This window comes from Salmo trutta, chromosome 18 (genome assembly GCF_901001165.1).
Source record: "Salmo trutta chromosome 18, fSalTru1.1, whole genome shotgun sequence".
Taxonomy (NCBI): Eukaryota; Metazoa; Chordata; class Actinopteri; order Salmoniformes; family Salmonidae; genus Salmo; species Salmo trutta.
Genome location: NC_042974.1, coordinates 30,995,100 through 31,020,687, shown reverse-complemented (window position 1 = coordinate 31,020,687; position 25,588 = coordinate 30,995,100). Strand labels below are relative to the sequence as shown.

The following is a 25,588-nucleotide window of genomic DNA, read 5'->3' as shown; positions in this document are numbered from 1 at the left end:
GGAGAGGTTGAAAATGTCAGTGAAAACACTTGCCAGTTGGTCCACACATGCTTTGAGTACACATCCTGGTAATCCAACTGGCCCCATGGCTTTGTGAATGTTAACCTGTTTAAAAGGTCTTGCTCACATCGGCTACATAGAGTGTGATCACACAGTTGTCCGGAACAGCTAGTGCTCTCATGCATGCTTCAGTGTTGCTTGCCTCGAAGCGAGCGTAAAAGGCATTTAGCTTGTCTGGTAGGCTTGTGTCAATGGGCAGCTCGCGGCTGGATTTCCATTTGTAGTCCGTAATAGTTTGCAATCCCTGCCACATCCGACGAGTGTCAGAGCCGGTGTAGTAGGATTCAATCTTAGAATTGAAGCTTTGCCTGTTTGTTGGTTCGTTCGTTTTTAGGCATAGCGGGATTTCTTATAAGCGTCTGGATTAGTGTCCGGCTCCTTGAAATCGGCAGCTCTAGCCTTTAGCTCGGTGCGGATGTTGCCTGTAATCTATGGCTTCTGGTTGGGATTTGTAAGTACGGTCACTGTGGGGACTATGTCGTTGATGCAGTTATTGATGAAGCCGATGACTGAGGTGGTATACTCCTCAATGCCACTGAATGAATCCCCGAACATATTCCAGTCTGTGTTAGCAGAACAGTCCTGTAGCGTAGCATCTGCGTCATCTGACCACTTCCGTATTGAGCGAGTCACTGGTACTTCCTGCAATAGTTTTTGCTTGTAAGCAGGAATCAGGAGGATAGAATTATGGTTAGATTTGCCAAATGGAGGGCGAGGGAGATCTTTGTGTGCATCTCTGTGTGTGGAGTAAAGGTGGTCTAGAGTTTTTTTCCTCATCATTTCTACCAGCATGTGACATGCTGGCCACTAAGTGTGCTGCTTCTGGATGAGCATTTTCTTGTTTGCTTATGGCCTTATACAACTCGTTGAGTGCGGTCTTAGTGCCAGCATCAGTTTGTGGTGGTAAATAGATGGCTACGAATAATATAGATAACTCTTGGTAGATAGTGTGATCTACAGCTTATCATGAGGTACTCTACGTTACGTTACAGCCTTATTCTAAAATTGACTAAATAGTTTTTTCCCTCATCAATCTACACACAATACCCCATAATGACAAAGCAACAACTGATTTTTTGCAAATTGAATAAAATATATAAAAAAAATAAACTGACATTTACATAAGTATTCAGACCCTTTACTCAGTACTTTGTTGAAGCACCTTTGGCAGCGATTACAGACTTGTGTCTTCTTGGGTATGACGCTACAAGCTTGACACACCTGTATTTAGGGAGTTTCTCCCATTCTTCTCTGCAGATCCTCTCAAGATCAGTCCGGTTGGATTGGGAGCGTTGCTGCACAGCTATTTTCAGGTCTCACCAGAGATGTTCGATCGGGTTCAAGTCCGGATTCTGGCTGGACCATTCAAGGACATTGAGACTTGTCTCGAGTTCACTCCTGCATTGTCTTGGCTGTGTGCTTAGGGTCGTCTGAGGTCCTCTGTACTTTGCTCCGTTCATCTTTCCCTCGATCCTGACTAGTCTCCCAGTCCCTGCCGCTGAAAAACATCCCCACAGCATGATTTTGCCACCACCATGCTTCACCGTATGGATGGTGCCAGGTTTCCTCCAGACGTGACATTCAGGCCAAAGAGGTCAATCTTGGTTTCATCAGACCAGAGAATCTTGTTTCTCAAGAAAAACTCTAGGCGGGCTGTCATGTACCCTTTACTGAGGAGTGGCTTCCGTCTGACCACTACCACAAAAGCCTGATTGGTGGAGTGCTGCAGAGATGGTTGTCCTTCTGGAAAGTTCTCCCATCACCACAGAACAACTCTGGAGCTCTGTCATATTGACCACCGGGATCTTGGGTCACCTCCCTGACCAAGGCCCTTCTCCCCCGATTGCTCAGTTTGGCCCGGGCGGCCAGATCAGGAAGAGTCTTGGTGGTTCCAAACTTCTTCCATTTAAGAATGATGGAGGCCACTGTGTTCTTGGGGACCTTCAATGCTGCAGACTTCTTTTGGCACCCTTCCCCAGATCTGTGCCTCGATACAATCCTGTCTCGGAACTCTACGGACAATTCCTTATGGCTTGGTTTTTGCTCTGAAATGCACTGTCAACTGTGGGACCTTATATAGAAAGGTGTGTGCCTTTCCAAATCATGTCCAATCAATTGAAATTACCACAGGTGGACTCCAATCAAGTTGTAGAAACATCTCAAGGATGATCAATGGAAACAGGATGCACCTGAGCTCAGTTAGGGGGAGTGATGAGCTCTACAGCAGAGTCTCACAACTCAATCGCTGGATGAAAACTGTTTTCTGCCCCTCCCAAAAGATAGAATTTGTAGATAACTGGCCCTCTTTCTGGGATTCACCCACAAACAGGACCAAGCCTGGCCTGCTGAGGAGTGACGGACTCCATCCTAGCTGGAGGGGTGCTCTCATCTTATCTACGAACATAGACAGGGCTCTAACTCCTCTAGCTCCACAATGAAATAGGGTGCAGGCCAGGCAACAGGCTGTTAGCCAGCCTGCCAGCTTAGTGGAGTCTGCCACTAGCACAGTTAGCGTAGTCAGCTCAGCTTTCCCCATTGAGACCGTGTCTGTGCCTCGATCTTGGTTGGGCAAAATTAAAAATGGCGGTGTTCGCTTCAGTAATCTTACTAGTATAAAGACCTCCTCCATTCCTGCCATTATTGAAAGAGATTGTGATACTTCACATCTCAAAATTGGGTTACTTAATGTTAGATCCCTCACTTCCAAGGCAGTTATAGTCAATGAACTAATCACTGATCATAATCTTGATGTGATTGGCCTGACTGAAACATGGCTTAAGCCTGATGAATTTACTGTGTTAAATGAGGCCTCACCCCCTGGTTACACTAGTGACCAAACCCCCCGTGCATCCGGCAAAGGCGGAGGTGTTGCTAACATTTACGATAGCAAATTTCAATTTACAAAAAAAAAAACAATGACGTTTTCGTCTTTTGAGCTTCTAGTCATGAAATCTATGCAGCCTACTCAATCACTTTTTATAGCTACTGTTTACAGGCCTCCTGGGCCATATGCAGTGTTCCTTACTGAGTTCCCTGAATTCCTATCGGATCTTGTAGTCATAGCAGATAATATTCTAATTTTTGGTGACTTTAACATTCACATGGAAAAGTCCACAGACCCACTCCAAAAGGCTTTCGGAGCCATCATCGACTCAGTGGGTTTTGTCCAACATGTCTCTGGACCTACTCACTGCCACAGTCATACTCTGGACCTAGTTTTGTCCCATGGAATAAATGTTGTGGATCTTAATGTTTTTCCTCATAATCCTGGATTATCGGACCACCATTTTATTGCGTTTACAATTGCAACAAATAATCTGCTCAAACCCCAACCAAGGAAGATTAAAAGTCGTGCTATAAATTCTCAGACAACCCAAAGATTCCTTGATGCCCTTCCAGACTCCCTCTGCCTACCCAAGGACGTCAGAGGACAAGAATCAGTTAACCACCTAACCGAGGAACTCAATTCAACCTTGCGCAATACCCTAGATGCAGTTGCACCCCTAAAAATTAAAAACATCTGTCATAAGAAACTAGCTCCCTGGTATACAGAAAATACACGAGCTCTGAAGCAAGCTTCCAGAAAATTGGAACGGAAATGGCGCCACACTAAACTGGAAGTCTTCCGACTAGCTTGGAAAGACAGTACCGTGCAGTATCGAAGAGCCCTCACTGCTGCACGATCATCCTATTTTTCCAACTTAATTGAGGAAAATAAGAACAATCCGAAATTTCTTTTTGACACTGTCGCAAAGCTAACTAAAAAGCAGCATTCGCAAATGGAGGATGGCTTTCACTTCAGCAGTAATAAATTTATGAACTTTTTTGAGGAAAAGATCATGATCATTAGAAAGCAAATTACGGACTCATCTTTAAATCTGGGTATTCCTCCAGGGCTTCATTGTCCAGAGTCTGCACAACTCTGCCAGGACCTTGGCTCAAGGGAGATACTAAAGTGTTTTAGTACTATATCTCTTGACACAATGATGAAAATAATCATGGCCTCCAAACCCTCAAGCTGCATACTGGACCCTATTCCAACTAAACTACTGAAAGAGCTGCTTCCTGTGCTTGGCCCTCCTATGTTGAACATAATAAACGGCTCTCTATCCACCGGATGTGTACCAAGCTCACTAAAAGTGGCAGTAATAAAGCCTCTCTTGAAAAAGCCGAATCTTGACCCAGAAATTATAAAAAACTATCGGCCTATATCGAATCTTCCATTCCTCTCAAAAATTTTAGAAAAAGTTGTTGCGCAGCAACTCACTGCCTTCCTGAAGACAAACAATGTATACGAAACGCTTCAGTCTGGTTTTAGACCCCATCATAGCACTGAGACTGCACTTGTGAAGGTGGTAAATGACCTTTTAATGACGTCAGACCGAGGCTCTGCATCTGTCCTCGTGCTCCTAGATCTTAGTGCCGCTTTTGATACCATCGATCACCACATTCTTTTGGAGAGATTGGAAACCCAAATTGGTCTACATGGACAAGTTCTGGCCTGGTTTAGATCTTATCTGTCGGAAAGATATCAGTTTGTCTCTGTGAATGGTTCGTCCTCTGACAAATCAATTGTAAATTTCGGTGTTCCTCAAGGTTCCGTTCTAGGACCACTATTGTTTTCACTATATATTTTACCTCTTGGGGATGTCATTCGAAAACATAATGTTAAATTTCACTGCTATGCGGACGACACACAGCTGTACATTTCAATGAAACATGGTGAAGCCCCAAAATTGCCCTCGCTAGAAGCCTGTGTTTCAGACATAAGGAAGTGGATGGCTGCAAATTTTCTACTTTTAAACTCGGACAAAACAGAGATGCTTGTCCTAGGTCCCAAGAAACAAAGAGATCTTCTGTTGAATCTGACAATTAATCTGGATGGTTGTACAGTCGTCTCAAATAAAACTGTGAAGGACCTCGGCGTTACTCTGGACCCTGATCTCTCTTTTGAAGAACATATCAAGACTGCTTCAAGGACAGCTTTTTTCCATCTACGTAACATTGCAAAAATCAGAAACTTTCTGTCCAAAAATGACGCAGAAAAATTAATCCATGCTTTTGTTACTTCTAGACTCGACTACTGCAATGCTCTACTTTCCGGCTACCCGGATAAAGCACTAAACAAACTCCAGTTAGTGCTAAATACGGCTGCTAGAATCCTGACTAGAACCAAAAAATTTGATCATATTACTCCAGTGCTAGCTTCCCTACACTGGCTTCCTGTTAAGGCAAGGGCTGATTTCAAGGTTTTACTGCTAACCTACAAAGCATTACATGGGCTTGCTCCTACCTATCTTTCCGATTTGGTCCTGCCGTACATACCTACACGTACGCTACGGTCACAAGACGCAGGCCTCCTAATTGTCCCTAGAATTTCTAAGCAAACGGCTGGAGGTAGGGCTTTCTCCTATAGAGCTCCATTTTTATGGAATGGTCTGCCTACCCATGTGAGAGACGCAGACTCAGTCTCAACCTTTAAGTCTTTACTGAAGACTTATCTCTTCAGTAGGTCCTATGATTAAGTATAGTCTGGCCCAGGAGTGTGAAGGTGAACGGAAAGGCTGGAGCAACGAACCGCCCTTGCTGTCTCTGCCTTGTCGGTTCCCCTCTTCCCACTGGGATTCTCTGCCTCTAACCCTTTTACAGGGGCTGAGTCACTGACTTACTGGTGTTCTTCCATGCCGTCCATGGGAGGGGTGCGTCACTTGAGTAGGTTGAGCCACTGACGTGGTCTTCCTGTCTGGGTTGGCGCCCCCCCCTTGGGTTGTGCCGTGGCGGACATCTTTGTGGGCTATACTCGGCCTTGTCTTCGGACGGTAAGTTGGTGGTTGTAGATATCCCTCTAGTGGTGTGGGGGCTGTGCTTTGGCAAAGTGGGTGGGGTTATATCCTGCCTGTTTGGCCCTGTCCGGGGGTATCATCGGATGGGGCCACAGTGTCTTCTGATCCCTCCTGTCTCAGCCTCCAGTATTTATGCTGCAGTAGTTTATGTGTCGGGGGGCTAGGGTCAGTCTGTTACATCTGGAGTATTCTCTTGTCTTATCCAGTGTCCTGTGTGAATGTAAATATGCTCTCTCTAATTCTCTCTTTCTTTCTTTCTTTCTCTCGGAGGACCTGAGCCCTAGGACTACCTGGCATGATGACTCCTTGCTGTCCCCAGCCCACCTGGCCATGCTGCTGCTCCAGTTTCAACTGTTCTGCCTGCGGCTACGGAACCCTGACCTGTTCACCGGACGTGCTTGTTGCACCCTCGACAATTACTATGATTATTATTATTTGACCATGCTGGTCATTTACGAACATTTTAACATCTTGACCATGTTCTGTTATAATATCCACCCGGCACAGCCAGAAGAGGACTGGCCAACCCTCATAGCCTGGTTCCTCTCTAGGTTTCTTCCTAGGTTTTTGGCCTTTCTCAGGAGTTTTTCCTAGGGAGTTTTTCCCAGCCACCGTGCTTCTTTCACATGCATTGCTTGCTGTTTGGGGTTTTAGGCTGGGTTTCTGTACAGCACTTTGAGATTTCAGCTGATGTACGAAGGGCTATATAAATAAATTTGATTTGATTTGAATTTCGAGTCTCAAAGCAAAAGGTCTGAATACTTATAGAAATAGGGTGTATGCTTTTTATTTTTAATACATTTGAAAAAAATTCTAAAAACCAGTTTTCGCTTTGTCATTATGTGGTATTGTGTTTAGATTGATGATTGATGTATTAAATGATGTATTAAATGATGTATTAAAAAATATTTAATACATTTTAGAATAAGGCTGTGACATAACAAAATGTGGAAAAAGGGAAGGGGTCTGAATACTTTCTGAATGCACTGTACTCAGTGTATGTATGAATTGTTTACAATTTTGATTTCTTTAAAACAATGTAATTGTTGGAGTTCAGGTGTTTGACTATTGATGGGTGACTAGGTGCATTCTATTTTTATTTTTATACATTTTTTATTTTACCCCCTTTTTCTCCCCAATTTTGATCTTGTCTCCTCTCTGCAACTCCCCAACGGGCTCGGGAGGCAAAGGTCGAGTCATGCGTCCTCCGAAACATGACACGCCAAACCACACTTCTTGGCTGTAGCGATGCCTCTAGCACTGCGAGGCAGTGCTTTAGACCGCTGTGCCACTCGGGAGGCCCGCCTGTACTTCTCGTAATAACAAACAGCAATAGTCATGAATTGGATTGGTTTTGCACTCCTGCAAGTGCTCAAAGTTCTTAAATGACAAGGGGAAACGCACCTCATCTGATCCATAAACCAGTAGCCTCCATTAGTTCCTACCCCGTACTGTGTATTGTGTTGTAGTTGTGATGTGTCTGTGCATTGACGTGTGTGTCCTGTGTCTCCTTTCTCTGCAGCCAGTGCATCAATCAGATCCTGGAGTGTCCACCACATGCACCAGCATGACATTGTGCACAGGGACCTCAACGTGAGTCATCTATCACCATGGCAACGCAACACCTGGGGGGGCTGAGTCATCATGCCCCCGCCCCCAAATCCCTCCCACTGGCAACCCTACCGACGCATATGCACAAATGTGTGTATATGAATGCCAATGAAAACGTAAACAAAATTCCACACACACGTAAGCAAATAAAAACATTGAATTCTTTGGACATCAGAGAGAGTGGCTGATGAAAAAAACAACAGACCCTTTCCATCTAGTCAGACTGGAATTAAAAGTAGAGGCACTGACCCAGACCGTATTTATCATTTCTAATATTAAGCAAACCAGACAGCCCAATAATTTTATTTTTTATATTTATGGATAGCCATAATCAGACATTAACTTACAAACAAAGCATTTGTGTTTAGTGAGTCCACCAGATCAGAGGTAGTAGAGATGACCAGGAATGTTCTCTTGATAAGTGTGTGAATTTGACAATTTTCCTGTCCTGCTAAGCATTCAAAATGTAACTAGTACTTTTGGGTTTCAGGGAAAATGTATGGAGTAAAAAGTACATTATTTTCTTTAGGAATGTGGTGAAGTAGTCAAAAATAAAAATAGTCAAGTACAGATAGCAAAAAAAACAACTTAAATAGTACTTTAAAGTATTTTTACTTACAGTTGAAGTCGGAAGTTTAAATAAACTTAGTTTGGAGACATTAAAACTCATTTTTCAACCACTCCACAAATTTCTTGTTAACAAACTATAGTTTTGGCAAGTCAGTTAGGACATCTACTTGTGCATTACAAGGGTAATTTTTCCAACAATTGTTTCACTTATAATTCACTGTATTACAATTCCAGGGGGTCAGAAGTTTATATACACTAAATTGACTGTGCCTTTAAACAGCTTGGAAAATTCCAGAAAATTATGTTATGGCATTTAGAAGCTTCTGATAAGCTAATTGACATCATTTGAGTCAATTGGAGGTGTACCTGTGGATGTTTTTCAAGGCCTACCTTCAAACTCAGTACCTCTTCGCTTGACATCATGGGAAAAATCAAAAGAAATCTGCCAAGACCTCAGAAAAAAATTGTAGACCTCCACAAGTCTGGTTCATCCTTGGGAGCAATTTCCAAACGCCTGAAGGTACCAACGTTCATCTATACAAACAATAGTACGCAAGTATAAACACCATGGGACCACGCAGCCATCATACCGCTCAGGAAGGAGATGCGTTCTGTCTCCTAGAGATGAACGTACTATGGTGCGAAAAGTGCAAATCAAACCCAGAACAACAGCAAAGGACCTTGTGAAGATGCTGGAGGAAACAGGCACATAAGTATCTATATCCACATAACCTGAAAGGCCGCTCAGCAAGGAAGAAGCCACTGCTCCAAAACCGCCATAAAAAAGCCAGACTACGGTTTGCAACTGCACATGGGGACAAAGATCGTACTTTCTGGAGAAATGTCCTCTGGTCTGATGAAACAAAAATAGAACAGTTTGGCCATAATGACCGTTGTTATATTTGTAGGAAAAAGGGGGAGGCTTGCAAGCCGAAGAACACCATCACAACCGTGAAGCATGGGGGTGGCAGCATCATGTTGTGGGGGTGCTTTGCTGCAGGAGGGACTGGTGCACTTCACAAAATAGATGGCATCATGAGGTAGGAAAATGATGTGGATATATTGAAGCAAAATCACAAGACATCAGTCAGGAAGTTAAAGCTTGGTCGCAAATGGGTCGTCCAAATGGACAATGACCACAACCATACTTCCAAAGTTGTGGCAAAATGGCTTAAGGACAACAAAGTCAAGGTATTGGAGTGGCCATCACAAAGCCCTGACCTCAATCCTATAGAAAATGTGTGGGCAGAACTGAAAAAGAGTGTGCGAGCAAGGAGGCCTACAAACCTGACTCAGTTACACCAGCTCCATCAGGAGGAATGGGCCAAAATTCACCCAACTTACTGTGGGAAGCTTGTGGAAGGCTACCCGAATCGTTTGACCCAAGTTAAGCAATTTAAAGGCAATGCTTCCAAATACTAATTGAGTGTATGTAAACTTCCGACGCACTAGGAATGTGATGAAAGAAATCACTCTACTATTATTCTGACATTTTACATTCTTAAAATAAAGTGGTAATCCTAACTGAGGTCAGTTAGGATTTTATTTATTTTTTAAGACAGGGAATTTTTACTAGGTTTAAATGTCAGGAATTGTGAAAAACTGAGTTTAAATGTTTGGCTAAGGTGTATGTACACTTCCGACTTCAACTGTAAGTCCTTTACACCACTAGTCTTACATGATATCTAATTTGATGCTAATTAGCATTTTCGAATCTGAGAGGAAATAGTGACGAATATATTGATCAAAGTCACCTTGTCCGAGAGAGATTTACATGGTTATCAAAACATCACACCAGGGAAAGCGTACATGAAACAGAGACCTTTTTTGAAGGGGTTCTAAAATCCCATATGGGAAAAATTAATGGTGAAAAAACGATTGGAACCATTTTCGTGTTTGACTGCTAGGTTTTATGGGTATTATGACACCTACACTGTGGGGCTCTATAGGCTACAGTCTTATTGTTGATGTTTGATGGCAGACTAATACCCATGGAACAGTGGCGGTCGGTGCCATTTAAGATGAGGGAGAACGACGATTTATTTATGAGCATGGCCTTATTTCTATTACAGTATATTGGATGACTCATTCATTTTCCATTCACCCAGCTCAATGCAACATCAATAGGTTTAGGCTACTCACTACATGATACTCGAATTTTGCCGATACCCATCATGAGATCGCTACAACCTAGTCTATGAAAGAAAGTTTACAACGTAGGTGCACACCGCCGGGCACAATCTTGCCTGCATCTAGCTGATCTAGGGTGTAATCATTAGTCCAACAGTTGCAAACGGTATGATTATACCCGTTTCGTTCCTTTTGATCTGTTTAAGAAATGTTTTTCGACTTATATTGGTGGAATGAATACACCCGATTACACGCAAACACAGTTCACTTTCATAGCAGCCAGATCATTGTATAATTCCTTCTCGTAGCTATGCGCTCTCCTCCGCTCACCTTTTCCCTTCGATTGTGGACGAAAACACCTTTCCAAGCCAAATCTTCATATCATAAACGCTACACAAAGCCTACATCAGTGTCACTATATTAGCTAACGTCAAGTCAACAACATAGCTACTAGAACTAATGCGTAAGTAAACCCACTACAATCATGCAGTAGAGTGTACAGTTAGCAAAGCAGTTTAGCAGTTACACTGGCGGGCCCTGGTGGCAATAAATTAATAAAACCAAAAGCTTACCTTGACTTGGAAGAGTTCCAGTGTTGGATAGCCATAGCCAGCTAGTCAACATAGCATCCCTTTCTGTTTGAACCGGGTGTTTGAGTAGTCTAAATTATCTAGCTGCATTCAGTAGCTAAGTAAAATGACTAAATATAGCTAGCTAGCTCTCCCTCTCTAGCTCTCTTAATTTTTGAATAAATTAATTTGGGGGAGAAGTGAAGACAGACGCCTAGCGTTAGAGATTAGTTATATGAAGTAAACATCAACCTACACACGTCTGATGACTAAATACTTGCGAATGATGAAGAAAACTACTGTAGGGGCGCCGATGGTGTCGCCAAACCATATTTATTTGAGCCTGAATACTGTGATGAAGAATTCAGGCAAATTGAGCTTCAGATAGCTGGCCTGGCTCTAGCCACAGAGGCAGTATCATGACCACAGCCCCAGCCCATCCCTAGGATGAACGCAGATTGGTGGTGTAGTTGTGGTAACTGTGCGCCAATGCAGACTGCTTATGCTGCAGAGAATTTGATTAAATTACCAACTTATTGATGATGAAGAGCAGCTAATTTCCTTTCGCGACAAATGGGATTTTGCTGCTCACATCAACTCTGGTGTCCTAGAACTTTTTTTCCATATCCCAAAAAGAAATTGGAGACACAACCCAGTTCCAGTTGGGTGAAATGGACAGTTATCCAATGTGTAAGTAGCTGAACTTTACTTTATCGAATGATCACTTATCATAAACCTCTATGAGCTCGACCGTTGTGGGTTTATGTTTTTACATTAGCCAAACACTGTCAAGATATGTTTTCACATCACAATGTTTTTTGGCATCTTTTATTTGAGTAGGATATAGGAAATACAGGCCTACACATTGAACTTGAAATAACAGCTACATCTAAGAACAGCAAAGAAGAACCTGTTTTCATATTGTCAAAAAGTTTTATGTTATAAGTGCATGGCTGCTGCTCCAGATTCTCAAATCCACTTTGATCTATAATTGTAATTTGATACAGTTCAGACTGGTCTCACACCACATCTTTTTTGAGTGTGTCCTCTGCGATGAGACACTGGGTCCAGAAGTCCAGAAGTCCTGATTCCTCTCCTATGCTGTGTGGTAAATGCCATCGGAGTTAAATATCCTTGTGAATTGCCGAAGTTACAGGTATGTACTGCTCTCAGCCTGTGATGTGAGTTTTGTGTCAGGTTAGGGACTGTGACTGCAAAAATAAAGAATATCCATGCAAATGGAACAATAAAGCAAGTATTGTTGTATTTTATAATATATTTGTCACAAAAAATGTAATACCAAACATTCAAGCATGGTTTGTTCCCCCTCAACCCCCTAGCATAACTTTATATTATGCTAGACATAACTTCTTTAAAAGTGTGATGTACATGTGTGATACATTTTATAATAAAAATACATATTTAAAGTCAATTGGGTTTATCCATTCATTCAAGTTCTTGTGGCAGTTGTTCGGAAAGTAATCAGACCCCTAACCTTTTTCCACATTTTGTTACGTTACAGCCTCATTCTAAAATGGATAATATTTTTTTTCCTCGTCAATGTACACACAATACCCAATTACAACAAAGCAAAAACATGTTTTTAGACATTTTTGCAAATTCAAAAAAAGGAGAAAAAAAAGTATTCAGACCCTTTGCTATGAGACTCAAAATTTAGCTCAAGTGCATCCTGTATCCATTGATCGTCCTTGAGATGTTTCAACAACTTAATTGGAGTCCACCTGTGGTAAATTCAATTGCTTGGACATCATTTGGAAAGGCACACACCTGTCTATATAAAGGTCCACAGTTGACAGTGCATGTCAGAGCAAAAGCCAAGCCATGAGGTCGAAGGAATTGTCCGTAGAGCTCCGAGACAAGATTGTGTTGAGGCACAGATCTGGGGAAGTGTACAAAAAAAATGTCTGCAGCATTGAAGGTCCCCAAGAACACAATGGCCTCCATCATTCTTAAATGGAAGACGTTTGGAACCACCAAGACTCTTCCTAGAGCTGGCCGCCTGGCCAAACTGAGCAATCGGGGAAGAAGTGCCTTGGTCAGGGAGGTGACCAACAACCCGATGGTCACTCTGACAGAACTCCAGAATTCCTTTGTAGAGAAGGTAGGACCTTTCCAGAAAGACAACCATCTCTGCTGCACTCCATCAATCATGTTTTTATGGTAGAGTGGCCAGACGGAAGCCACTCCTCAGTAAAAGGCACATGACAGCCCGCTTGGAGTTTGCCAGAAGGCACCTAAAGGATTGTCAGACCATGAGAAACAAGATTCTCTGATCTGATGAAACCAATACTGAACTCTTTGGCCAGAATGCCATGTCACGTATGGAGGAAACTTGGCACCATCCCTACGGTGAAGCATGGTGGTGGCAGCATCATGCTGTGGGGATGTTTTTCAGCGGCAGGGAATGGGAGACCAGTCAGGATCGAGGGAAAGATGAACGGAGCAAAGTACAGAGAGATCCTTGATGAAAACCTGCTCCAGAGTGCTCAGGATCTCAGACTAGGGTGAAGGTTCACCTTCCAACACTGCACACAGCCAAGACAACGCAGGAGTGGCTTGTGGACAAGTCTCTGAATGTCCTTGAGTGGCCCAACCAGAGCCCGGACTTGAACCCGATCGAACATCTCTGGAGAGAACTGAAAATAGCTGTGCAGTGACGCTCAACATATAACCTGACAGAGCATGAGAAGATCTGCAGAGAAGAATGGGAGAAACTCGCCAAATACGTGTCAAGCTTGTAGCGTCATCCCAAAGAAGACTCAAGGCTGTAATTGCTGCCAAAGGTGCTTCAACAAAGTACTGAGTAAAGGGTCTGAGTACTATGTTAATGTGATATTTCCATTTTTTATTTTTAATACATTTGCAAAAATGTCTAAAAAAACTATTTATTTTGCTTTGTCATTATGGGGTATTGTGAGTAGATTGACGAGGGATGTTTTTTGTTTGTTGCCATTTTAGAATAAGGTTGTAACGTAACAAAATGTGGAAAAAGTCAAGGGGTCTGAATATGTTCTGAATGCAGTGTATGCCAAATTATTATTGTTATGTGTATTGACATAGAAATACGTCCACCCTAATATACAAGACAAGTGATACCATGTTACTAACCTGTGAAACTTTGTTATTGTTTTGATACTCATGACCCCTGTCGACAGGGGGGTTACAAATAAGTGATAGACCACACTATGGGTAATCCTATACCCCAGGTGGTTCCTGGAGCCAGGTATTCCATGCAAGGCTATACAGTTGCCTGACATTTTGTCATGCAAATAAGCCATGGCTAGCCAACGTCATCAGACATTGGTAAAATGTGTGAAAATATCCAGTAGGCCAGCATGCCGGAGACGCCTCTTCACTGTTGACGTTGAGACTGGTGTTTTGTGGGTACTATTTAATGGAGCTGCCAGTTGAGGCCTTGTGAGGCATCTGTTTCTTAAACTAGAAACTAAGGTACTTGTCCTCTTGCTCAGTTGTGCACCGGGGCCGTCCACTCCTCTTTCTATTGTGGCAAGAGCCAGTTTGCGCTGTTCTGTGAAGGGAGTAGTACAGTCGTGGCCAAAAGTTTTGAGAATGACACAAATATTAATTCTCAAAGTCTGCTGCCTCCGTTTGTATGATGGCAATTTGCATATACTCCAGAATGTTATGAAGAGTGATCAGATGAATTGCAATTAATTGCAAAGTCCCTCTTTGCCATGCAAATGAATTGAATCCCCAAAAAACATTTCCACTGCATTTCAGCCCTGCCACAAAAGGACCAGCTGACATCATGTCAGTGATTCTCTCGTTAACACAGGTGTGAGTGTTGACGAGGACAAGGCTGGAGATCACTCTGTCATGCTGATTGAGTTCGAATAACAGACTAGAAGCTTCAAAAGGAGGGTGGTGCTTGGAATCATTGTTCTTCCTCTGTCAACCATGGTTGAAGGAAACACGTGCCGTCATCATTGCTTTCCACAAAAAGGGCTTCACAGGCAAGGATATTGCTGCCAGTAAGATTGCACCTAAATCAACCATTTATCGGATCATCAAGAACTTCAAGGAGAGCGGTTCAATTGTTGTGAAGAAGGCTTCAGGGCGCCCAAGAAAGTCCAGCAAGCGCCAGGACCGTCTCCTAAAGTTGATTCAGCTGCGGGATTGGGGCACCACCAGTACAGAGCTTGCTCAGGAATGGCAGCAGGCAGGTGTGAGTGCATCTGCACGCACAGTGAGGCGAAGACTTTTGGAGGATGGCCTAGTGTCAAGAAGGGCAGCAAAGAAGCCACTTCTCTCCAGGAAAAACATCAGGGACAGACTGATATTCTGCAAAAGGTACAGGGATTGGACTGCTGAAGACTGGGGTAAAGTCATTTTCTCTGATGAATCCCCTTTCCGATTGTTTGGGGCATCCAGAAAAAAGCTTGTCCGGAGAAGACAAGGTGAGCGCTACCATCAGTCCTGTGTCATGCCAACAGTAAAGCATCCTGAGACCATTCATGTGTGGGGTTGCTTCTCAGCCAAGGGAGTGGGCTCACTCACAATTTTGCCTAAGAACACAGCCATGAATGAAGAATGGTACCAACACATCCTCCGAGAGCAACTTCTCCCAACCATCCAGGAACAGTTTGGTGATGAACAATAATGGATGATGATGCATGATGGAGCACCTTGCCATAAGGAAAAAGTGATAACTAAGTGGCTCGGGGAACAAAACATCGATATTTTGGGTCCATGGCCAGGAAACTCCCCATACCTTAATCCCATTGAGAACTTGTGGTCAATCCTCAAGAGGCGGGTGGACAAATAAAAACCCACAAATTCTGACAAACTCCAAGCATTGATTATGCAAGAATGGGCTGCCATCAGTCAGGATGTGGCCCAGAAGTTAATTGACAGCATGCCAGGGCGGATTGCAGAGGTCTTGAAAAAGAAGGGTCAACACTGCAAATATTGACTCTTTGCATCAACTTCATGTAATTGTCAATAAAAGCCTTTGACACTTATGAAATGCTTGTAATTATACTTCAGTATTCCATAGTAACATCTGACAAGTATATCCAAAGACACTGAAGCAGCAAACTTTGTGAAAATTAATATGTATGTCATTCTCAAACTTTTGGCCACGACTGTACACAGCGTGGTATGAAATCTTCAGTTTCTTTGTAATTTATCGCATGGAATAGCCTTCATTTCTCAGAACAAGAATAGACTGATGAGTTTCAGATGAAAGTAATTTGTTTCTAGCCATTTTGAGGCTGTAATCGAACCCACGAATGCTGATGCTCAAGATACTCAACTAGTCTAAAGAAGGCCAGTTTTATTGCTTCTTTAAACACTTTTCAGCTGTGCTAACATAATTGCAAAACGGTAGCCTATTTTTCTGAGTATCGCATCCCCTTTTATCGCAAAGTGTGATTACCCAGTAAAGTTATTTTTAAATCTGGCATTGCAGGTGCTTTCAAGAGATGCTAATCTATAAATATTAGAATGACAATATTACATTTTAAAAATGTTTTCGAATAGTAATTTAGTAAATTGTAGCGCTGTTTCAGGGAAAATAGTTAGTCAACATTTGAGGGAAAATAGTCAACGTTACGCGCCGATGTAAAATGCTGTTTTTATATATAAATATGAACTTTATCGAACAAAAGAATGCATGTATTGTGTAACATGATGTCCTAGGAGTGTCATCTGATGAAGATTGTCAAAGGTTAGTGCTGCATTTAGCTGTTTTTTGGTTATTTGTGATGCATGTGGTTGGTCGGAAAATGGCTATGTGGCTACTTTTACGATATACTCCTCTAACATAATCTAATGTTTTGCTTTTGCTGTAAAGCCTTTTTGAAATCGGACAACGTGGTTCGATTCAGGAGAGGTGTATCTATAAAACGATATAACATAGTCCTATATTTGAAAAAATATATATATTAAATTTTGTTATGCTAATGGCAATAGGATTTTTCGCTGGATGCCAGGGGTTAATGGGCAAAAACAAGGAAATTTCTAAGTGACCCCAAACTTTTGAACGGTAGTGTATATGTCACAGAGTTTGCCCCACGAGAGTGTACATGCGCAGTTGTTGCCCATCTCCGCTGTTGTTGCAGTTGGCCACATAAAATAATTATCTAAAATAATCTCAATCATTTTAGGTAGAAAAGTACAAATTTCCTGTCTCAAAACCAATGGTACTTTTGCTAAAGAAAAGCTAATTCGGCCATACGCTTTCAATAAAACAAAGAATTTTCTCAATGGCTTGTTGACTGACAACATAGCAGAGTTAGCAGTGCACAAAGATACGTCACGAGACTCATTCCAGTTGTAGACTGCAGGGGGAGAGAGGGAGAAGGCAAACTCAACCAAACTAATTTCAAGGTATGGAATCATTTGGGAAATGTGTGATTTTAGGTAAACTTCTCCTTCAATAAACTGATTGACTGCCATGACTGACAGTAGACTGACCTGGATGCCATTGTGGATGAAGCCCCTGCGGTAGCGGGCTGGTCTGAGGTGAGGGTACTCCTCTGTGCTGGTCACCTTGATGCCCCACACTGACTTCCAGGCCTCGTACAGCTGGCTGTGGACGGGGTAGACCCCTGAGTGGTGGGGGGCCACAGCATAGCCCATGTCTGTAGGAATCCCATGCTCCTGAAGGGGAAGAGGGGGGTGGGGATAGATATAAGAGACAGAGAGAAAGATGGATGTCAGAAGTGTCTAGGGACAGGAGGGACACCCAGAACAAATTGCAATAACAAACGTGATGAAATTGCCATTTTAATGATCAATGAATGAGTCACCGTCTGCTTCAAAACAAACACGCAGCAGAAAAAAATAATGTGCAACTTCTCCACTGGAGGGCAACATAGCCCTGCTTGGTCTAGAAATCACTACACTGTAAAAAAGGCAACAGTCAGGAAGCTCAGTAGGAGCTTAAATCCTTTAGAGCAGGGCTTTCCAACCATGTTCCTGGAGAGCTACCGTCCTGTAGGTTTTCATTCCAACCCTAATCTAGCACACCTGATTCTAATAATTAGCTGGTTGATAAGATTAAATCAGGTTATATACAACTGGGGTTGGAGCGAAAACCTACAGGAGGGTAGCTCTCCAGGAACAAAGTTTGAGAGCCCAGCTTTATAGACTAACACAAATGCATCAAACTGAATATATAGTGTGGTACCGTGGCACTGTGCCCCTCGCTGGCAGAACACAGAGTGCTGGGAATGCTTAAAGCTAGAATCCGCAGTTGCAACATACATTTCTTTTTACTTATAAATGAATGATACCCATTGATTTTTGAAGAATATAACTTAGAAAAGCCTCATGAGCTTAGTTCAACTGTGGTACCACTACAGAACCCAGAATATATACTTGTCTGACTCAACATTAATGTATACAAACACTGTACAATTTGGTTTGACATTCGATATCGCAATGGGACTTAAACTCAAAACAACTATAAATTGTAGAAATTCCTACACAAATATTTAAAGCATTTAATGAAACAACTAAAAGATGTGCAACATGAAATTATTGTCCCATTTACATTGTGTAATTTATTTACGGTCCCTAACTAGCCCCACAGAGTATACAAAGTCAAACCAACTTTGCCACCGTTGCACACCGGCCAGGTGAAGCTAATTGGCGAAAGAAGTTGGCTAGCTTGCTCATTGAGGCTCATTAAGCCGTGATGAAGGACCCACTACCCTCTCTCTCCCCCCTGACCACTCAGAGACATGGTCCATCACTGTCAGCCAGAAGGGCAGCTGTATGGCAGCAGGGATTACTGAGAGGGGACGCTACTGCTGGTTAGTATTCACCTCACACACACACCCGCTCACACCGTCTGCTCCCTGGGCCCAGGCCCCTGACTCCCTATGCCACTGACTTCATCAACACGCACAGCTGCCTTGGGGGCAGCATGCTTCTCACTACATCAACAAGGCAGCCTTGGGGGCATCTTTTGCACCAATGTCTGCAAGCCATGTTACTGTACATTAATAGCTTTATTTGACTTTTATTTGACTTTTAAGTCCCCAGACTCTAACATACAAGCTGAAGCACAAGGATATTGGATGGTAGATATTATATATATATATATTCATTCATTGTGCATATGAAATGACAGGTAATTGCTCACAAGGAAAAATCCACAACGGCCAGCATCCAGAAATGAAATTACCACTCACCATTTGGATCAACAAGGCCATAACTAAATGCCTAACTACGATGCGTTGAGGATAAGCATACTGTATGCACGGCATCTTACCAAAGAGAGCTATAGTATGATTAGGATGCTTGGTATCCACGGACGCCCACTCACCTGGGCAAACAGCATGTTGAGCCTCATTTGCTCAGCCAGCACGCTGACGTTGTGGAACAGGTGGGGCTGCATGTGACTCCACATGTGGGGGAACCACCAGAACTCCTTCCTGTGTCTTAGCAGCATGTCATCTCCCCGGTCCTCCTCGTCTGTGCCTGGAGGGGTAGGGAAGAGAAAGGGAGCAGAGAGGGAGGGAGGAGGGGGAGGGAAGGAAATAATGGGTACAGAGAGTTTCTCAATGTCACCATCCAACTCAGAATCTACAGTGACACTGTCTAGTACAGGGTATGTTTTGTTTTTTCACTTCGAGATGCCCTCACCTGTGTGATAGAACTTTCCAGAGAAGCCGAGGTTGAAGGTAAAATTGGGGACCAGCATTCGCAGCTTGTTTTGCGTTTTGAGCAAGGCCTGCAAACGAGGACATGACAGAGGAATAGGATTTATATTCACAATTGCAGTTATTAGCTTTAAAAACGATCATGTTGCTGACAAACTTAAAGGCCCAGAGCAGTCAAAAACATGATTTTCCTGTGTTTCATATACATTTCCACACAATGTCGGAATAATACTTTGAAATTGTGAAAATGATAATACCTAGGGCTATTTCGGTGACCGTTTTACCGCCACACCAGCAGTCACGAGTCATGAAGGCAGTCAAATTCCACATGACTGTTTAGTCACGGTAATTAGGATTCTCCAAGCTCTGATGCTGCTGATGCTAAAGCGTGGTGCTAAAGCTTAAAAGGGTGTGAATGATGCTGAATGGGTGTAGACAAAGAGCTCTCCAGTAGGTGTACCAAAATATTCAAGGGAATTTTCTCAAAAGTGAGGTTACAAATGTATCAACTTTCAAAGCAGAATTACTTTCCCATTGTTCCTCAACTGTAGTGTATGATACACCATTTTCTCAGAGTCTTTACTTTTATCCAATGGAAAAAACACAATTTCAAATGTTGCTACATAAGACCGAATCGAGCTGGTCGGTCACAGATCAAATCAAGAATAGTCTGATGGGTGACAATATTAGCCTATCACTGATATACCACCTGTGAATTATGCCCAGCGTAAGACAAGAAACAATGCCGTCGCAACTTTTACTAATCCTAGTCGCACACCTCATGTAGTCTAGCCCATAGGCCTATATGTTCTGATAACTTCTTCAAATTAAGCACATTAATCCGCTTTAAAACGGGTGTAAAGTCTAACTGGCATACATAAACAGTGGGTGAGTTTCAAGTTTGGAGAAGATAATTTTCACCATAAAAAAGCACCTTTATAATAAAAGCATTACATGCATAATTGCATTTGCAGTCACTTTTGATAATGGTGTTTTCCCACTAATGGAACGTTCACGGTTATAGCCTACTGCCGTGTGCGCATTGCTGCGCTTATAACGTTAAGTAATACCCTAATAGTTTATCAACATTTTAAGCTAAACGTTCAGAGCTGTTGAGTCAGCCACATTATGTAAAAAGTTTTTTAATGCTAGTGGTTGTATTAATTTGAGATCTATCACATCCCACAACTGTCCCAGACTATGTTTGGAATATTTATTTATAGCACAGAATAGGTCAACTTTTGTACTATGGGGGATAGTAGATTGACATAGGCTCGTGCTTTTGCTGTTCATTAGGCCTACTCATCTTGTTGGCTGACGAAAAGTAAACGTGGACTGTTCTTCCAATATCTTCAATATGTCTCTCGGAATTGGATAAGAAGGCGCACAGTTGCATCCCTGATGTGTCGGTCTTCACTTGTAGCCTCTGAGAATGACCTGATCAGGTGATGGAGAGCCATGTGAGTGAGAGGTGCTGCGGAGTGCACAGCACTCCGGGAGAAGGGCACAACGCAGCACTCCGGGCCAAGGGCACAACGGCCACTGGTCGCAAAAAACAAGGATTTCTTTTAGGGTGCATTACGGCCACACAAAAGGGATGCCGCCGGGAAGTTGAGGCATTATCAAGTGCTTGTCAGATTGTGAATGGGAGACTGATGAAGTGTGTATAGCCTGCGCAAAAACAAAGCAGAGCTCATGCTTTTCAAGCAACTTTTATCAAATCATCATTAGAGTTGCATCACGCAGCCTAACAATGTATTAAAAATCAAAACATATAGCCCAACGTTTGTAGAACAACTACAGTTACATTAATAACTCTAAATTAAGCAGATAGGAGTACATATTTATTTGTTAACCTCTCTTGGGCAGGTGGGACACTAGCGTTAAACAGCCAGTGAAAAATCAGAGTGCCAAATTCAAAACAACAAAATGTCATAATTCAAAGTTCTCAAATAAAGGACTATTTTACACCATTTTAAAGGTACACGTCTCCTTAATGTAACCACATTGTCCGATTTCAAAAAGGATTTATGGCGAAAGCATTATGTTAGGACAGTTCCAACACAAGAAAAAGCACAGCCATTTTCCTAGCAAGGACAGGTGTCACAAAAAACAGAAAACCACCTAAAATGATGCACTAACCTTTGTCGATCTTCATCAGATGACACTCCTAGGACATCATGTTACACAATACATGTATTTTTTGCTCGATAAAGTTCATATTTATATCCATAAACCCCATTTTACATTGGCGCGTGATGTTCAGAAAATATTTTGCCTCCAATACTGCCGGTGAATCAGCACAACAATTTACAAAAATACTCACCATAAACATTGATAAAATATTAAACTGTTATTCAAAGAATTATAGATGAACATCTCCTTTATGCAAACGCTGTGACAGATTTCAAAAAAGCTTCACGAGGAAAGCACACTTTGCAATAATCTGAGTACTGCGCTCAGAAAAATACACTAGGCAATACAGATACCCGCCATTTTGGAGTCATCTAAAATCATAAATAGCATTAGAAATATTCACTTACCTTTGATGATCTTCATCAGAAGGCACTTCCAGGAATCCCAGGTCCACAATAAATGTTGCTTTGTTCGATAAAGTCCATAATTTATGTCCAAATAGCTCCTTGTTGTTAGCGCGTTCAGTTAGCTACTCCAAATGTAGGAAGCGCGCGGAAAATGTCACGATGAAAAGTAAAAAAAAGTTGTATTTACGTTTGTTCAAACATGTCAAACGTTGTATAGCATCAATCTTTAGGGCCTTTATCACTTAGAACTTCAATAATATTCCAACCAGACGATTGCAATGTCTTGAAAAAAGTTTTGGAACACAGCTAACTCTCACGTGAATGTGCGCCAATGAACGCCAGTACCTTCCTGAGTCAACAACTTCCAACTTCCTCTGTTCGCTCTCTGTTCATCATAGACGCCTCAAACAACTTTCTAAAGACTGTTGACATCTAGTGGAAGCCTTAGGAAGTGCAAAATGAACCTTAAGTCACTGTGTGTTCGATAGGCAATGACTTGAAAGGACTACAAGCACCAGAATTCTCACTTCCTGGTTAGATTTTTCTCAGGTTTTTGCCTGCCATATGAGTTCTGTTATACTCACAGACATCATTCAAACAGTTTTAGAAGTTAGTTCTGAACATCACATGCTAATGTAAAAAGCTGGTTTTTGATATAAATATGAACTTGATTAAACAAAACATGCATGTATTGTATAACACAATGTCATAGGAGTGTCATCTGATGAAGATCATCAAAGGTTAGTGCTGCATTTAGCTGTGGTTTTGGTTTTTGTGACATATATGCTTGCTTTGAAAATGGCTGTGTGATTATTTTTGGCAGGGTACTCTCCTGACATAATCTAATGTTTTGCTTTCGCTGTAAAGCCTTTTTGAAATCGGACAACGTGGTTGGATTAACGAGAGTCTTATCTTTCAAATGGTGTAAAATAGTCATATGTTTGAGAAATTGAAGTTATAGCATTTTTTAAATTTCACATGCTGTTGTGAAAATGGAATAGACAACAGGTGGAAATTATAGGCAATAAGCAAGACACCCCCAATAAAGGAGTGGTTCAGCAGGTGGTGACCACAGACCACTTCTCAGTTCCTATGCTTCCTGGCTGATGTTTTGGTCACTTTTGAATGCTGGCGGTGCTTTCACTCTAGTGGTAGCATGAGACGGAGTCTACAACCCACACAAGTGGCTCAGGTAGTGCAGCTCATCCAGGATAGCACATCAATGCGAGCTGTGGCAAGAAGGTTTGCTGTGTCTGTCAGCGTAGTGTCCAGAGCATGGAGGCGCTACCAGGAGACAGGCCAGTACATCAGGAGACGTGGAGGAGGGCAACAACCCAGCAGCAGGACCGCTACCTCCGCCTTTGTGCAAGGAGGAGCAGGAGGAGCACTGCCAGAGCCCTGCAAAATGACCTCCAGCAGGCCACAAATGTGCATGTGTCTGCTCAAACGGTCAGAAACAGACTCCATGAGGGTGGTATGAGGGCCCGACATCCACAGGTGGGGGTTGTGCTTACAGCCCAACACCGTGCAGGACGTTTGGCATTTGCCAGAGAACACCAAGATTGGCAAATTCGCCACTGGCGCCCTGTGCTCTTCACAGATGAAAGCAGGTTCACACTGAGCACGTGACAGACGTGACAGAGTCTGGAGACGCGGTGGAGAACGTTCTGCTGCCTGCAACTTCCTCCAGCATGACCGGTTTGGCGGTGGGTCAGTCATGGTGTGGGGTGGCATTTCTTTGGGGGGCCGCACAGCCCTCCATGTGCTTGCCAGCGGTAGCCTGACTGCCATTAATTACCGAGATGAGATCCTCAGACCCCTTGTGAGACCATATGCTGGTGCGGTTGGCCCTGGGTTCCTCCTAATGCAAGACAATGCTAGACCTCATGTGGCTGGAGTGTGTCAGCAGTTCCTGCAAGAGGAAGGCATTGATGCTATGGACTGGCCCGCCCGTTCCCCAGACCTGAATCCAATTGAGCACATCTGGGACATCATGTCTCGCTCCATCCACCAACGCCACGTTGCACCACGGACTGTCCAGGAGTTGGCGGATGCTTTAGTCCAGGTCTGGGAGGAGATCCCTCAGGAGACCATCTGCCACCTCATCAGGAGCATGCCCAGGCGTTGTAGGAAGGTCATACAGGCACGTGGAGGCCACACACACTACTGAGCCTTATTTTGACTTGTTTTAAGGACATTACATCAAAGTTGGATCAGCCTGTAGTGTGGTTTTCCACTTTAATTTTGAGTGTGACTCCAAATCCAGACCTCCATGGGTTGATAAATTGGATTTCCATTGATTATTTTTGTGTGATTTTGTTGTCAGCACATTCAACTATGTAAAGAAAAAAGTATTTAATAAGATTATTTCTTTCATTCAGATCTAGGATGTGTTGTTTAAGTGTTCCCTTTATTTTTTTGAGCAGTGTAGTTCGCAAGCCCTGCCACATCCGACGAGCATCAGAGCCGGTGTAGTATTAATCAATCTTAGTCCTGTATTGACGCTTTGCCTGTTTGATGGTTCGTTTGAGGGCATAGCGGGATTTCTTATAAGCGTCCAGATTAGTGTCCCGCTCCTTGAAAGCGGCAGCTCTAGCCTTTAGCTCAGTGTGGATGTTGCCTGTAATCCATGGCTTCTGGTTCGGATATGTAAGTACGGTCACTGCTTGACAATCACCGGCTGACAAAATTTAGTGACCGCCACAGCCCTAATAATACCCTTTTATTGTAAGAGCTGTTTGAAAAGACTGCATGACATTGCAGCCTGTTTTGGCGGGATGATGCTTTGGCCTGCCTGGTGAGACCAAAAAGAAAGAGAGTTCCAAACCTCTCTGCCAATAACAGCTAGTTTTCAGTTTTCCCCTTCCCACTCAGACCACGCCCAGACAGTCCTTGCAAAATGCTTGCTTGAGAAATCGGTCTTTGCTAAGAAGCTATTTTTGTTTGTTTTTGACCACTTTAATTGAAAACAATCACAGTAAGGTCCTAAATTGTTACCAGGAAATGATTTGATATTGAGACAAAAAACGGCTGCATTGGGCCTTTAACCACTAAAATGCAGATGCATCATACAAGTCCGAGTAGAAAGACATGTAATAAATAAATAAACATATCTATTGTACCCATAAAGGGTAAAAAAAATTGCACATGTTGGGGTATTGTAAAGATTTTAATGGAATTGCAAAGCAAACCCACGGAGCCCTGGATAACTGTTCAACAAATTCCCCAAACCGTCACACTTTATCAGCTATATCAGATGACTACGGCAGCATCCTCACACAAATCACAGCATGGGGAAAGAGATTGCTGCTCTGCCTCCACATATCAACCCAAAGCTGCAGAGCTATGCACTTTACCTCCACTGTTCAAACCTCTGGGAGAGAGATAGCAGCTGTACCTGATAAGACCCAATCGCTGACTTATTTAAAGGGGTACTGATGTCCTTGAGCATGTGTGCATTCACTGTTTGTTTTCCTTGCAGATTAGGATGAGTGTGTGTGAGTGTTAGTGGGGTCTGAGGTTTTCTGACAGAGAGATGTCTCCCCACAGACATATCAAGAGATAATTCATGTCTGATGACAAGCGGCGATCAGTAACTGAACAGCAGC

The 25,588-nt window shown here is 42.8% G+C and overlaps 1 protein-coding gene across 10 annotated transcripts in view; it reads right to left on the bottom strand.

Annotated features, from left to right (window-relative positions):
- The window catches only part of LOC115153188 (bifunctional heparan sulfate N-deacetylase/N-sulfotransferase 2), a 200,448-nt gene that overhangs the window by 5,537 nt on the left and 169,323 nt on the right, over positions 1-25,588 (bottom strand). For all 10 annotated transcript variants that reach the window (XM_029698346.1, XM_029698347.1, XM_029698345.1 and 7 more), the window contains 3 exons: positions 19,421-19,508; positions 19,101-19,255; positions 17,243-17,428 (listed from right to left, as the gene is read on the bottom strand). In XM_029698346.1, the coding sequence (XP_029554206.1) occupies positions 17,243-17,428; positions 19,101-19,255; positions 19,421-19,508 (429 nt within the window). The remainder of the gene's footprint in view (positions 1-17,242; positions 17,429-19,100; positions 19,256-19,420; positions 19,509-25,588) is intronic.